This window comes from Dreissena polymorpha, chromosome 6 (assembly GCF_020536995.1).
Source record: "Dreissena polymorpha isolate Duluth1 chromosome 6, UMN_Dpol_1.0, whole genome shotgun sequence".
In the NCBI taxonomy this organism is placed as follows: domain Eukaryota; kingdom Metazoa; phylum Mollusca; class Bivalvia; order Myida; family Dreissenidae; genus Dreissena; species Dreissena polymorpha.
Window position 1 is genome coordinate 81,052,059 of NC_068360.1, and position 15,052 is coordinate 81,067,110.

At 36.4% G+C, this 15,052-nt stretch overlaps 1 protein-coding gene across 2 annotated transcripts; it reads right to left on the bottom strand.

Moving 5' to 3' along the window:
• Positions 1–3,163: 3,163 nt before the first annotated feature.
• LOC127833979 (kyphoscoliosis peptidase-like) lies at positions 3,164–14,745 on the bottom strand. Of its 2 annotated transcripts, XM_052359505.1 has the most exons (6): positions 14,510–14,745; positions 9,785–9,877; positions 8,763–8,878; positions 8,223–8,342; positions 5,911–6,117; positions 3,164–4,206 (listed from the first exon to the last, which is right to left on the bottom strand). In XM_052359505.1, exons 1-6 carry the CDS (start codon positions 14,714–14,716, stop codon positions 3,456–3,458), a joined length of 1,494 nt encoding a protein of 497 aa, XP_052215465.1. In that variant the 5' UTR covers positions 14,717–14,745; the 3' UTR covers positions 3,164–3,455. The 2 variants fall into 2 exon arrangements, with proteins under 2 accessions (XP_052215465.1, XP_052215466.1); XM_052359506.1 differs by lacking the exon at positions 9,785–9,877.
• Positions 14,746–15,052: the final 307 nt, after the last annotated feature.

A 15,052-nucleotide genomic window follows, 5' to 3' on the forward strand; every position in this document is an offset into this window, starting at 1 on the left:
ATATTCCAGGCATTCAAACAAGTCTATATTAACTGTATTGTATGCTGGGGAATCATCGCCCCACAGATAAACACCACATATATAGATATCATTGTCTTAATTGAAAAACACGTTGTCTAATTTAATCCATATTAGAGTATCATGTCCCTATTTAATAATTGAAATACCATTGGAAAGTGCGTCTCTATAATACAGAGCAACTCCACCACTGGCTCGTCTTGATCTCCGATGCTGGAATTTTCTATATAAATTATGCACGGTATAGCCGGAAAGTTCAATATTACTTTCACTATAAGCCCATGTTTCGTAAAGAAAAATAATGTTGTGGTTTGATAAAATATTTACAAAGTCAGTATTGTCTCGTTTATTTCGAGTTAAACCTTAAACGTTCCATGCTAGTATCTTCAGGTCATCCCCGGTGAATTCCTAGTCTCGCACAGGTTTGCCGTTGATATAGAGAGTGTCGTACGATATCCAAGACGTCTTGCCATCGCGCCGGGCCTCTTTAATTTTCGGCAAGAGCTGCCTCCGTTTGTCGACAATTTCCTTAGGAAACTGTTCGTTCACAAAGTATGGTGTGCCATTCAGAGTTTTCCACTGTTTACGAACGAGCTCCTTTTCCTTCTACAAAGTAAATTTCGCGACAACGTTACGATTTTCCCGTCAAATTTGGAACCCATACGGTGCACTCGCTCAAAAGACATTTGGCTAACTAGATCTTGTGTAATTTTCATTTTGTCGACCATGAATTCTCGTAGCTTATTTTTAGTGGTGTCTGGATTTTCAGTCGGGGCCTCAGAAATGTTTGTAAATACGAGATTATTACGCATAGACTGCGACTGTAGGTAGGTCAGGTCATTTTTAAATACATCCCTCTGTTTTTCAAGGGAAGATATTTTACTGCTTGCCTGACTTAATGCAAAATCTACACTTTCAGTTTTTTCTTCAATCAACCTTAACCTTTCGCTTGTTTTTTTTGTCACTACCATGCAGGTACGCCCAAATTTTCTTCAAATCACCATTGACCCATTCAACTTTCTTCTCAAGTTTATCAATTGCCTCGATTTTTTTTATCCATCAAACAAAAACGATCATCTATCCGCTTTAAATATGTCACAATATCTGCATTTGATGGCTCTTTAGGACAGTTACGTGTTGTTGCCATGTCACTTTTTTGTGAGAGGGTGGGGGTGGCCATATTGCCAGTCACGTGCCAAAATTCATAAAAACAAATAAGAATATCGTCTATGGGTAATTCTGCAATAGTTATGGGCGGAGCTTATACACTGAAAGCACGCGCTGTAATTAAACAAAACATGCCGATACATTTGCCACCAGCGTAATTATCCGGTATTTTACGAATGAAAGTCACGAGGGCGGAGATCTAATGGACATAACGGCCGAAAGTTATTTTTAAGGGCGGAACTTCATATAAAATAATTCACACAAAAAAATATGCATTGTATAAATGTTTGGTAAAAACCGTGCGTAGGGATTAAATCGCTCGTGCTTCGCACTCGTGATTTGAAATCACGCATTTAAAATTCCGGCCGTGGGTTATTCGAAAACAAACTATAACGTACACTAATTATTTCTTAAACATTTGTTACGATCATTTCATGGGAACTATGAACAAAAGTGTGTTAGTATTGCTACAGAAAGCACATATTATGACACTTTTCAATACCGTACTCATTAATGACGTTGCTTAGCACATATTTTGATAACGTCAATACACAACTATAATCACTATAATAATTGAAATATATAAACAGTTAGCTAAACTAGAATGTTATTAATTAGTTGAATTCATTTTGGCATTGGGCTTTAGAAAGCAATTCATTTATGCTTTATAATATTATGAATCATATTTCTATGTTATTAACATCAAGCAATTATTAGATATCTAAAGAAACACATTTAAAGCTAAAAATCATGCAAGAAGATCAATGTCGCATATTTATTTAAATTACGTCTTTTAAAGTAAACAACTACAAGGTTATCGACGCTAAATAAAGTCAACACCTAAGAACAGGTTCATTTAAACTAGCACTCCAGTAAGGATAAAACTACTGCTTTTAAAAGAAATATTCTATTGCAATTGTGCATTTGAACGACTACGACGTTCACAACATCAAACCAGTTTTTATAATACATCAACTAGAACAATTCAAATTTTTATGATTTTAATTGAATGACTCTCAACAATATAAATTGAAAATTAAAAAAAAAGTATAAAAAAGTAAACAATACTTTCAGATACAAATACATGGAAGAAGAAATGGCTTTTAATCAAGTAGGTAAGATTCTTTATAAAGAAAATTCATTTTAAATTCTCTTTTTCTTGGAAAGTAAACTGCACTTAACTTAAGTTTTAAAGATTGATGCCAGTTTGTTAGGTTCACTGTAATTTTTTAAAATAGATCAATATCTAATCAATCGAGTATTTAAAACACATTACCTGATATAATAAGTTCATTAACTCGAATTGAGATGTGAACATATGCTAAAGTAAGGTACTTTCCAAAAAGATATTATGCGATATTCGATACAATATTTTTTGTCAGTTGTGTATCATTAAAATGTGCCCATCCTCTTTTTAGCAACAATATTGTTTTCCCGAGCATTATAAACTTGAATAAATAAATAAAGCTTACTTCATTTTGTTTGTGTAAAGGGCAGAATTTCCTATGATAATATTCGATCGAATAAAAGTGTGCTCAAAAACGATGGTACGAAGTTTAAGTATTGACAATGGATATTTCATCCGGCCGATATGGCTGAAGTTATATGAGAGCAAATAAATCGGATTCAGTCAAACTCAAAACATCAAACACATTGTTCACGAATATTATATTTGTTAGTGTGCGAAACGTTATACATACAGGTTCTTTGACAGACAACAGACACAGCACACAATCTTTGATATTTTATTTTCATTTTGTATCATAAAGTCATAAAATGAATTATCAATTTTATTTAAATACACGCACACACACGATAAAATCAAATATTATGTTTACTTATGGATAATAACTATTAAAATGGGTATATTATAGCTAGTTTCAACTTCATTTTGGAAAACAAAACAACGTTTATCACTTACATATATATAACGCTTAAAATACACAACCCAATTTGTATGTCTGAGAGACCGAGGTGTTCCGTAGGTCAACTCTTGACAAAGGATTTTTTTTAATAACCGTTACTATATTTTCTATATAAGTATTTTTTATTATTATTTTATGCATTCCAAATACCGTTCCATTTTAAAGAAACTATTTGTGTATTAAAACTACGAAAAAATGTGTTAATCTTTAAACTCGTCAGGAACATTGAAAAAAATTTCTTAATCCAGTCAATTATCAGCGAAAGCACACACATATACACATGCCATTCGTTCCGACAACGTGACCTGTGTGTACAAGAATAGTTTAAAAGTAACGATATTTTAACTACAAGATATTGAATTTGTACAGAGGCTGTTTTCGTCGATGATCGGCAGTTTCCGACGTGGTTCCGTATACGACCAAGTACTGTCCGCTCTTTTTCGGAGTGAGTATTTCACCCTCCCATGTATAATCGTCGATTTTCTCGAGTACAATGTCCTCGATGAACACATCGCCGAGAAATGGGGACGCGATGCGGAACTTAATGGGCGCGTTCGGCTCGAGGTCTCGATATGTGGGCTCCAGAATACACACTTGAAATGTCTGAGCGGCGGTGTACGAAAACGGAAACGTTTTAACGAGATTGTTTATGTCCGTACACTTAAGAATATACTTCACGAGCCCCGGCGTTCGCGGCGCCGTGTCCCCCTCGCGCTTTCCGGCAAGTTTCAGGATGTACACCCCTGGCGACGGCGGGCGCACGAGGATCTTGTAGTGGTCCTCGGAGTCCCGGAAGGTCGCCACGTAGGCGTCCATGTTCACCTTGTCCGACGTGTCAAGCGTCGCGGTGATTTGCATGATCGGCACGATGGTCGTCTTGACGATGATATGCAATTCCTTCCGGAATACGATGATCGGTTCCCGGTGTGAGAACTCGACGCCCCAGTCCTTGGTTACGGCCTCGACACGAACCGTCTTGTTGTACTCCTCGAGAGACACCGGTCGCTTCAGCAACTGCCACATCTCGGACGACATCGGGTCGTTGCGCAGGTACGGGAAGTGGTCGTTGATGAAATTCTCCGGGTCCGTCATAAACCTGTAAAATATGCGGGCACTGATCATTTTGCATGCAAGTTCTTAGCTTTAAACATTCAGCAGTTTTGCATTGGTCGTTTGAAGTGCTTGTTGACCAAGTATTATTATGTCATCCCCTGGTCCGTCATAAGCTTTTAAAACATGCGGAAAATGATCAGTTTTCAATTTAGCTCTAAGCTTTACATATTCAGTTGCGTTTGATTTGACCTATTGAAACTTATGTTGCCGAGTATAAATATACCTATATAAAAATGCGGGGCGTTTTGTTTAAAATGAATCTAATGGCATGAACGTGATAAACAGCAATTAATTAAGGCAAATTCTATTGTACTTCTTTAAAACAAAAATCATCCCAATTACCTTTTTTTTGCTCGGCCCTTGTACTAAGAACAGTGTTCGCATAAAAAACTATGACGTGTGACTAAAGAGTCTAATTAGTCAGTGTTTTGAGAGTTCATGTTTACGCTAAAATGAAACCGTAGTACACTTATGATAAGTCTTGCTTAAAAAAGTTACCACATCATACACTGTAACAATGATTGCATCACAAAGTAATACTCCAAGGATTCGGTTACAATATTTCTGTAGCCTCCCTTAAAGCTAGTAACCCGGTTATACAAATGCAATTTCCTAGTGATGCGTTACCTCCCCTGCTTTTCTGATTATACGAAAATAAAAGTATAAAACACTTCATAAAGATTTATCAGTTATGTGTTAACCCATCTTTGAATAACCAGTTAATACAAAGTATCTTCGCTATTGTAAAGATAATTTTATTGAAACCGCGTGTTTCAAGTGAGTATTGGCGGCAGTTGATTTATTTGATATTTCATTGAGAAAGTTGTAACAGTGAATTATAAATAAGCCTCGTTCTGGGAAAAATGAACTTAATGCGTGTGCGTAAAGTGACGTCCAAGATTAGCCTGTACAGTATGTATTTATTTTGACCTTGCGGTCAAGGAAAACCCATGAAAGGGCAAGCACTTATTTCCAATGGGGTCATTTGGTTTTTTTGCTGAAGAGACAGCAAGCGGTATCCGGGTGCGATACCCTAGCTCTTTGCGAATAGGTACATTGGTTTTTTTACGTGCTCAGTGTATAGCACCGATACACGCGAGAATTACCTGGGTTTCATAACAGTACATGTCTAGTTGGGTGGGAAACACTTGAAGCATTTCTGAAATTTACAGTGCCCCGGCCGGGATTTGAACCGGGGACCTCTGGAATGGTAGACCAGAGTGTTACCACTCGACCACCGCACCTCCCAAAAAGTGGTTCGGACAGGGACGACACGTTCCGCCTAAACTGTATAACTTCGATAAGAAGAAACTTCCTTTAAACGAAAGATACCATAAAAGCGGCAAGTGTTGTCCCTGATTAGCCTTATTTGTGACGAGGCTTAAAAAAAAGGCATTAAGCCTCGTGTTCCCAGATAGCGACTGATTAAATAGACCAACAGCCTAAACTAAATGCAAAAATCGTAAAAGCTTAATGAAAGCGAATATTGTTGTCCATGATTAGCTTGAGGGTACTGCACAGTCTTATGTAATCCAATTAAAATCACAATCTTATGAAATATTTGTAATATTTAAATTTTCATAAGATTGTGATTTTAATTGGATTGCACTTATCTGGAACGACGCTGTACGAAACTACATTTAGCTCCGTTTTCCCAGAACGCGACTCATATAGCAATGCATCTCACCAGAACTCCTCGTATCGCCGATGGTAGATACCCTCCTCGTCCTCGAAGCCCGCTCCCCAGGCGCAGTCTACGAACCTCCAGTCGTGACCCACATACACGGCGTTCCAGGCGTGCTCCGGCTCATCCAGCTGCGTGAACGGCTCTTCCGGGTCAAACTTGGTGTCCTTCACATAACCCTTGAGCTTTTTCACCGGGATCGACACTGACCTGTAGAATAAGGCGTCCAAACTTAGAGGTATTTGTATTGAAACTTTGTGATATATGTATATTCACATGATAAAGGATGCTCAACAATGTCTATTTTCATCTGGACTGACACCGATCTATGTAGCATTTTCTCTTCATTGACTGTAAAATCATTTAATAAATCCGTCGGCATGCGATTTCGTTGTTAAAAATTACTTTTTCGTACACACGTAAATTCACGGATTTCTGATTTTAAAAATAGAGAATTTAGTCAGTCATTTTCCAATGTGTTTTTGTTAAATTCGTTGATATTTGATCCCAAGAAATCAAAGAAAATTGATGCCCCACGAATAATAATGATTATGCAACAATTTCACTTAAAGTGCTCAACAACAGCTTCGTTGCCGTGCACGACAGCGACCTTAAGGATGTGGAATACTTGTTATGACGTATGTATACACTTGCATGTACGCGACGTGCTAAACAACGGCTTTTCAGCGAATCTCACATAAGTAAAACGAATTTTCAAGCTGGACTAAGTATAATGGCCTCTTTTATGAGTAAGTAGTATTGGATTTTTTAAGTTAAAGGAATCATTTTCAAAACAATAAATAACTAACTTCGTACTCTCCTTAACAGTTTGGAAATAAACACATTTTGGAGGGCGCCAATACGACAACACGCTAAACAACAAAAACAAAACCGATACAAGGAAAGAAAAAAAGACATGACATGACAACTTATAAAGATGTGTACAAAGAACATCATCTTAGCACACATATATATTCTTTTCATTTTGTCACGTTGTTATATTTAAACATTTATTTATAAATTATAAAATCTTTTTTTAACACGGATACAAAGAACATCATCTCAACACACATATATATTCTTTTCATTTTGTCACGTTAAAATATTTAAACATTTATTTATAAATTTTAAAATCTGTTTAAACACGGATACACATAAACACATACAATACAGCGATAGTTTTGTGAATATTGGGCAACAACGGCTAAAATGAATTAGCATCAAATGTATAAACTATAATAACGAATGTGTTTAAGCGTTAAGGACAACAATGTGGATATTACAAAGTAGGGTTACTGAAATTATGTCTTTTTTTTATTGATTTTCAACATACATCTCAATTACAACAAGGTTATACATATGAAGCTACATAGTTATACATACTTAAGTATCATATATATTTGCTATTAATGTGCAAGCACGTGATTTTGGTATATATTAACAATAACACGTTATTAATGCATTAACTTGCTAATGCTTGATATTGTTCCCAGAAAATACATTTTGAGACGATGCTATATCATTTTGGTAAAGTGAAAGAGAGAGAGGGGAGAAACTACGTTAAATTATAAGAGAGAAATTATGTCTTATTTGTAACGTTTCGTTGATTAAAAGTTCATTTGTATAATTATATTTTAATAAGTGGTGATATGTGTAAACATATTTTTTTCCTGATATAAACGAAGTTGAAGCATTTGCAGACGAAATTAAAGTCGTTTTCAATATCAACTTTGTAACCAGGAAGACGATATCGTTCAACGTGAGTGGCAGTTCGACCAATGTGAATTCTTCGCGGTAAAACCAATTATGTTAATTTTAAAATATATGATCTTAAAGACATGGGAACAATATGTAAGTAACATTAATTGTCATATACAGGTTAAAATGAATGAGTGTACACGTAAAACACATGTCTACATAATCAACTGGTCGATACGCGTACTGGGTATACATAAATATGGCCATTCTGAGTATCTTGAAAATCCTGTAAGCATACCGTTTTTAATATAATGAAGTAAGTATTCGATAACTTAAATAAATATTTAAAAATAATAATATAACGAGGTTTAAAAAAGAGGATATCTGCATGAGCCTTTACCGCCCTAAACCGCTGAATTGCGCGTTTTTTTTTAACATTCATTTATCTTCCTCAACATTTTAGGTGAATTCCTTTGATTTCTTCAGACTCACACAGGCTAATCTGAGACGAAACTACGCAAATATATTAAGCATCGTTTCCTCAGATGAGTTTCTTCAGATGAGTTGACTGTCCAAATATATTAGAATCTATTTAATTAATGATCTAGTGTGTATACCTGCATAGCGCTGAGAACAGGTTGGTGTAGCCCTCCGATGACGCTGCTGTGCCGTGACGTAGAATAACGTTTGGATCATTCGGACTTTCGCGTTTCGGATAGACGTATTTCCGGTCAAATCTGAAGAAAAAATATACAGTTAAGTCAAGTAGAAAAATATCTCCGTCATTATCGTCACCATTATCGCCATGGTCCTTTTTCATAATCATAATCGTCAGCATTATAAACTTTACAATGTAAGTTTTCATCTCGATAATCATTGTCCTCCTCCTCCCCTTCCCCGTCGTCTCGTCATCATCATCATCATCATCAGCAGCAGCAGCAGCAGCAGCAGCAGAAGCAGCAGCAGCAGCAGCAGCAGCAGCAACATCATCATCATAATCATCATCATCATCATCATCATCATCATCATCATTATCATCGTCATCATCATCATCATCATCATTATCATCGTCATCATCATCATCATCATCATCGTCATCAACATCACCACCACCACCACCATCATCATCATCATCAGGAAGCGCATGTGTGTCATACCCGATGTTGTTGCATATCCAGTAGTAGAATGCTCGAACCTTCTCGATGTCGGACTTACAGGGACCAACCAAGTAGGTGACCAGACTCTTCACGTTCTTAGCGACGTCCACTGGCGTCTGGAAATAGATCACGGGATGTGACGTCATCAAAGATGTGACGTCAATTTTGTTCACTTGTATAGGTACGATATAATTATTATTCTGTATGCACTGGTTTTAAAGAGCTTGTGGGAATCTTTTTATAGAGAACTATCAATATTGATTAAATGTACATAATTTGTGCTGGTATGATGAAAAAAAGCAGCATTGTTCGGACATTTTATTACATGTATTGTCGCAAAACACTACTGAAGTGCCCACCGAGGTTCCAAAACTTGAAATGAAAACACTTTTATCTTAACCAGCGGAAACTTCTCTGCTACGGAATACTGTAAGACTAGTATATTTCGCAGCGGTTTAATTTAAAACGATCCAAATATAACGCGATTTTAATTATAGTTATGTTGTCCATTATGTAGCTTAAATGAAAAATGATGAAAAATGCGCGAATAATAGTCCGCGAGGAATATCCGTATTTAAGGAATCACAAAGTTTAAATGCTGCGAAATATACAAATTGTACAGTATCAAAGCAGCGAACATAGGGGATCGAAGTTAGATTTTGACCGAAATTTAAGGACCTACCGGTAAACAAGCCCTGTATAATTTGTTTTAAACTTTTAACGCAATCATTTAGCAAAGTGTCTCTTTTTGAGCCGCATTGTGGGAAAACGGGGGTTAAATCATGTGTCCCCCCCCCCCGATAAGCCTGTCGTGTTCGCACAGGCTTATCAGGGACAACTAGTTCCGCTCCATTGAAGTTTTCATTAATGTTAGACTCTTCTTAAAGAAAAACCAGTTTTGATGGTAAGTGTTGTCCCTGATTAGCTTGTGCGCACTGCACAGTCTAATCTGGGGCGGCACTTTACGCACATGCATTAAGCCCAGTTTTGTCAGAACGGGGCTCGTTTAAACGTTTACATACCGCCTTAGGGTAATCATTTTCTTCAACCTCTTCGAGTATAATGTCTTGAGACTTTGGGCTTGATGTGACTGGAGCCCCGGTGCGCACAGTTTTCTAGTTTAAAGGGAGATATTTACAGTGTTAGCCCAATTATTGTGCACTATTTTAAAGGGAGGCATTTAGAGTGTTCGCCTAAATATTGTGCTCTGATTTAAAAGAAAATGCTTCATGCTAGTTTAAAAAGAGATATTAAAAATGTTAGCCAATGTTTAATTTTCTTGTTTAAGTATAAGCCGTGCTCAGTGAGAAGGGGATTTAATGCATGTGCGTAAAGTGTCGTCCCAGATTAGCCTGGGCAGTCCGTACAAGCTAATTAGGGACGACACTTTCCGCTTAAACTGTATTTTTGCTAAGCAGAGACTTTCTTTAAACAAAAAATATCATAAAGCGGAATTGTCGTCCCTGATTAGCCTGTGCGGATTGCACAGGCTAATCTGGGACGGCACTTTACGCACATGCATTAAACCCCTTTTTCTCAGAGCATGGCTCAAATATATGGTCAGTGTTTGAATATAAACAGGCTACAAATATTGCTTATGCCATAAATAAATTGTTCTAAATGAAAACAAAGTAAAATGTTTAAAGTTTTTACATTCCATGTGATATTGAACTGTATAATACTATACAAAAAATAACAGTTTTAATGTATATTCTATATTTTTACTTAAGTCTAAGAAATAGTTAGGGTTTGTGGGTTCTGAAAATTCTACTTTAAAGAGATTCATTTAACACGCTGGGTATGCGGAGACTTTGATAACAGATGGCACTTCGATGCCAGATAACAACAAAAGCCACGCGCGAGAGATAAGTTCATCAGTTTTTTTAAAGTTATATCATAAAGATTAGGTTTTTAGACAAGGCGCATGGTCGAGTTTATAAATTTTGTATCTATTTCTATTGCAAAGAAAAACCTCACGGAAGAATGGTAGATTGTTCCCACAAAAATAGAAAATTCGGTCGGAAAACAGCATAAACTGGATGAAATGTAAATATTTCAACACAATAAAAGTACTTAGAAATATTGCAAGAAATTGTTTGATATTCCAGCATTTAGAGTAATCACTGTGCTTCAAATACTGAAATTTTGATAGTATTCAGTGAAAAATAAACGAAGATAGAGCATGTTTTAATAGGTGGTATTCGTGATGTTGCGAATACTTTGATTCCCGATATAGGGAACTTCGGATAACAGAGACTTTCAACAAATTGGGCACTCTGATAACCGAGTTTTATCTTCTACCTGAAATGCATTTATGTATATTATGGCTATTCTTACTAAACATTTTGAAGTACGAATCAATTTGCATTGTCAAGCCTGACACACTGGGAATCTGTGCATAACGTAATTACATGCACATGTAAAATATAACCAATGGCGTTGTTCGTTTTGAAAAATCTTATTACTATTAATTTATATAATTAATATTATAAGTGAAAATTTTAAATAAGATTCAAATGCTTATTTCTGAAGTAATATATTTCAAGTGACGACCGAAAATAATTGTCTAAATTATAAACTTGTTTGTTAGTGGTAAATTGATATTAAGAGAAATGAAAATACAACGGATCATGTGGTTCAACACGACAGTGTTCAATTTAACTTATAGCAGGAGCAAGGGGTCTTTAAGCGGCCAATACACATAATAAAATCCTCTGTCATTGGTGCTCATTAGAATCGCATCATGAAGACGATACTTATGCGTAGCCACAAAATATAAAAGAGATTGGAAAACTCCCTTTATATTGAGCTTTACACTTACCTTTCCCTTTTATTATCATATTCCAAAGGGATAAGAACATGTTTCGGTAATTCGTTTTTAATTTACGTCAGTACATACATTTTTATTTATTGCCTGCTTACTATAGCAGTATTCCACATCGAATTATGCATTTCTGATTCACTAAATAGAGTGTGTTATATCGGTAAAAAGTGTCGATTTATCTGGAATCGAAGTGTCATTGTTTTTGAGATAATCGGTAAAAAAGTGTCCATGAAAATTTGGCATCCAACTCTTAAAACATTTGAATTTCCTCAAATACGTTATTCAACTAAAATTTAACATGGTGTAACATTCATGGACATATTGATCGTTTATTTCGATTAGTTGGCACGTTCTTGGTTTATTTCCAAGTATTTTTATTTTGTTGAAATACGTACTGATCATCAAATTAATGACGATTATCGATGAAATTTAATCTCTTTTTTATAATCCACTGTTTTTTTCACGACTTTCTTGCTCCGCAATACGAAGTTCTATACCATTAATCGACCAAACAATGTTACGTGTCTGAAAACCAAATGAACAGAACATAAATGCAAAAAAAGCTGAAGAACTCAACTCTTGCGCGTGACTTTTGTTGTTATCTGGTATCGAAGTGCCATCTGTTATCAAAGTATCCGCATACCCGGCGTGCTTAAATCGTTATATGAAACGAGTTTTTGTTGTTGAACGGGAGTTATTTATAGTTCAAAGGGATTCAACTCCGTTGGTTATTAAAACAGAACAATGTTTTATTGTATGTTTTTTTTAAACAGGCAAATAGCTACAAACCGAAAGATAAATTACACATAGCGAAGCAAAGAGCAATTTGCGGTAGAGTAGAAAAGTTTCTGAAAATAGTTAGTATGCAGTTTTTAAGACTCAAATGCAGTATCTTAAAGGGGCATTTTCACAGATTTTGACATGTATTGAAGTTTGTCATTAAATGCTTTATATTGATAAATGTAAACATGGGTTCTAAAAAGCTCCAGTAAAAACAACAATAATAACATGAAAGAAAGAAAAAAGTAACCCTCAACAGGGCTCGAACCACTGACCCTTGGAGTAAAAGTCTATCGCTTAGACTACTTGGCCATCCGCGCTCATTCAATGAGTGATGTATTTGATACTTTATATAAGCAATCCTCGTAGTATCACACAATATAACGACAACAACAGAACTCTCCAAATTATTCAATTGTTTTGCGTTGCAACGCTTTATACTTTTCAGGTTTTTAAATCGTCAAAATATGCATATAATGGATTTTTAGAGCATAGTCAATGTTCAGTATTACTGTTTCTTCACAAATATCATAACTACATCGAAAATGTGCGAATCCGAAACAATTTTTTTTTTAATTTAGTCAATTTACCAAAACGTGAAAAGGCCCCTTTTAATAATGTCTTATCTCTTTACTACTAAGTCTTATACTTGTTATTCAATATTGATCCATGTTTTTTACCATAAATAACACGACGAGGTTTGGGATCCGGATAGACCGACAACAAACGTTGACATCAACATGTGTAGACAAATCAAGACAAATAAATGCATACAAAAAGCCGCGCTCTGGGAAAACCGGGCTTAATGCATCTGCGTAAAGTATCGTCCCAGATTAGCCTGTGCAGACCGCGGTTCCGGCTTATCTGGGTCGTTACATATGCAGTAAATTCTGTTTTCCCTCCACGAGACTCCACTAACGAGTATTTTTTCGCGATAGATACCTGGACAAAGTTTCAACACCATTACTGCTCGATAGGAAACAGTGTGTATGATTATTAAGAATCTCAACAAGAGGTTAAGTCTAATCTGACAGAGACTTGCTGGCAGATGTTTGTTTAAATATAGTTAATTATGTTTACTATCAAATCTGCATTGTTTTGAGTATTCTTGGCTTATTACAAATGTAAGTATACAGTTGAATAAAAAATATTGCCTTTACCGGGATTCAATTCCGGGCCCTCATGATGCAAAAGCAAATAAAATAGAGTAACGATATGGTATAAGGTAATCTGATTCCATACACGCTTTTATGGGTGATGTCTCAGCGGTAAATAGAGACAATAACAGGTAACTGCATTATCGTTTTGTCATATGGGCCGTGCTTAGCTGGAGCGCACAGGCTAATCAGGGACGACACTTTCCGCCTAAACTAGATTTTTGCTAAGAAGATACTTTCTTCAAACAGAAAATATAATAACAGCGGAAAGTTACGTCTCTGATGAGCCTGAGCGGACTGCACATGCTAATCTGGGACGACACTTTACGCACATGCATTAAATCCCATTTTCACAGAGCACGGTCCATATCAGGTGAGGCTGGAGATAACATGACGGCGAGGCTTATTTTTAATTCATTTTTTCAAGACAGTCGTACCTAAACCAATTCCAATAAAAAATAAAAGACCATTAGGGAGTAGCACAGGATAGTGACCTGATTTAACCGAAAGTGATCGGAGGGAATTTGTGTTGAAGACCTGTGTCTTATAACACTGTCTTTTATATAAAAAAAATAATAAGACATGTGATATTGGTTAATTGTCATAACAGTCGCACAATAAACACTATGTCAACTACGTTCGTGAACATCGTTAGGCGATGTATACATGTATACTCTGTTTTCACCAACTGCTTTCGAACACTTTTCCCATAGACTGGATTTTTTCATTTAGATGATAAACGAAAAATTCCATAAAAGCGGAAAGTGTCGCCCCAGATAAACATGTGCGGACTGCACAGGCTAATATTGGGACAAGACTTTACGTACACGTATTAAGCACAGTTTTCACAATATGAGGCTAAAATAGGTCAGCGATATTTGCATCTACAGAGATGTGTTTTTTTTTTAAAGAATGGTTGCATACGGATAACATATTATTACTATAACTTGCGGTGGGCAGGGCTTTAAAAAAGAATATTGACAAACCTTCCGCACGTGATCGTCGATGTGCATGAACATGTACGGGGACGGCACCACGATCTTCTTCTTCTCCTTAGGTGGCGCTGTTTTCGGCGTAATTTTCCGGGAGAGCGTCCCGCCGGTACAACCGGAAATGAAGCAGCCCTTGACGTTCTCCGTGTCCTCCCCGTGCGGGTTGCTGACGTATACGTCCACAGCCGAGCAGCACCACATGGTTGCCAGGTGACTTGGTTGCTAGGTTGGCGGGTCGCTGGCGTTCGAGAGTTCGGCTTTTGTGCTGATGCGTTTATATTGAAAAAAATATGGCGAATTATATATATGAGAACGTTTTGGGAAAATATGAGAACTTCTTGGTTCGATACTCGGGCATTTCATTTTTTAAATTTATTTTGATTAAGGCTGCCTATGAACAAAGGGCTACTTATAAGGTGACCGGGTAAACTATTGGTTTAAATTTTTTGGAGAAGTTTCACATTCTGGCAACTGTGATACTTGAGTAACCTGATGGGCCTTGTTTGAAAAGTGAGGTGGGTTTCGAACACGGACCTT

Bases quoted from the DNA above. Each gene is read 5' to 3' on its own strand.
- LOC127833979 (XM_052359505.1), bottom strand. From the start codon at position 14,716: ATGTGGTGCTGCTCGGCTGTGGACGTATACGTCAGCAACCCGCACGGG. The intron at 9,878-14,509 runs GTTTGTCAATAT...CCTTTAAACTAG, and splicing joins TCGACGATCACGTGCGGAAG to AAAACTGTGCGCACCGGGGC. The intron at 8,879-9,784 runs GTATGTAAACGT...ATCTATTTCCAG, and splicing joins AAAATGATTACCCTAAGGCG to ACGCCAGTGGACGTCGCTAA.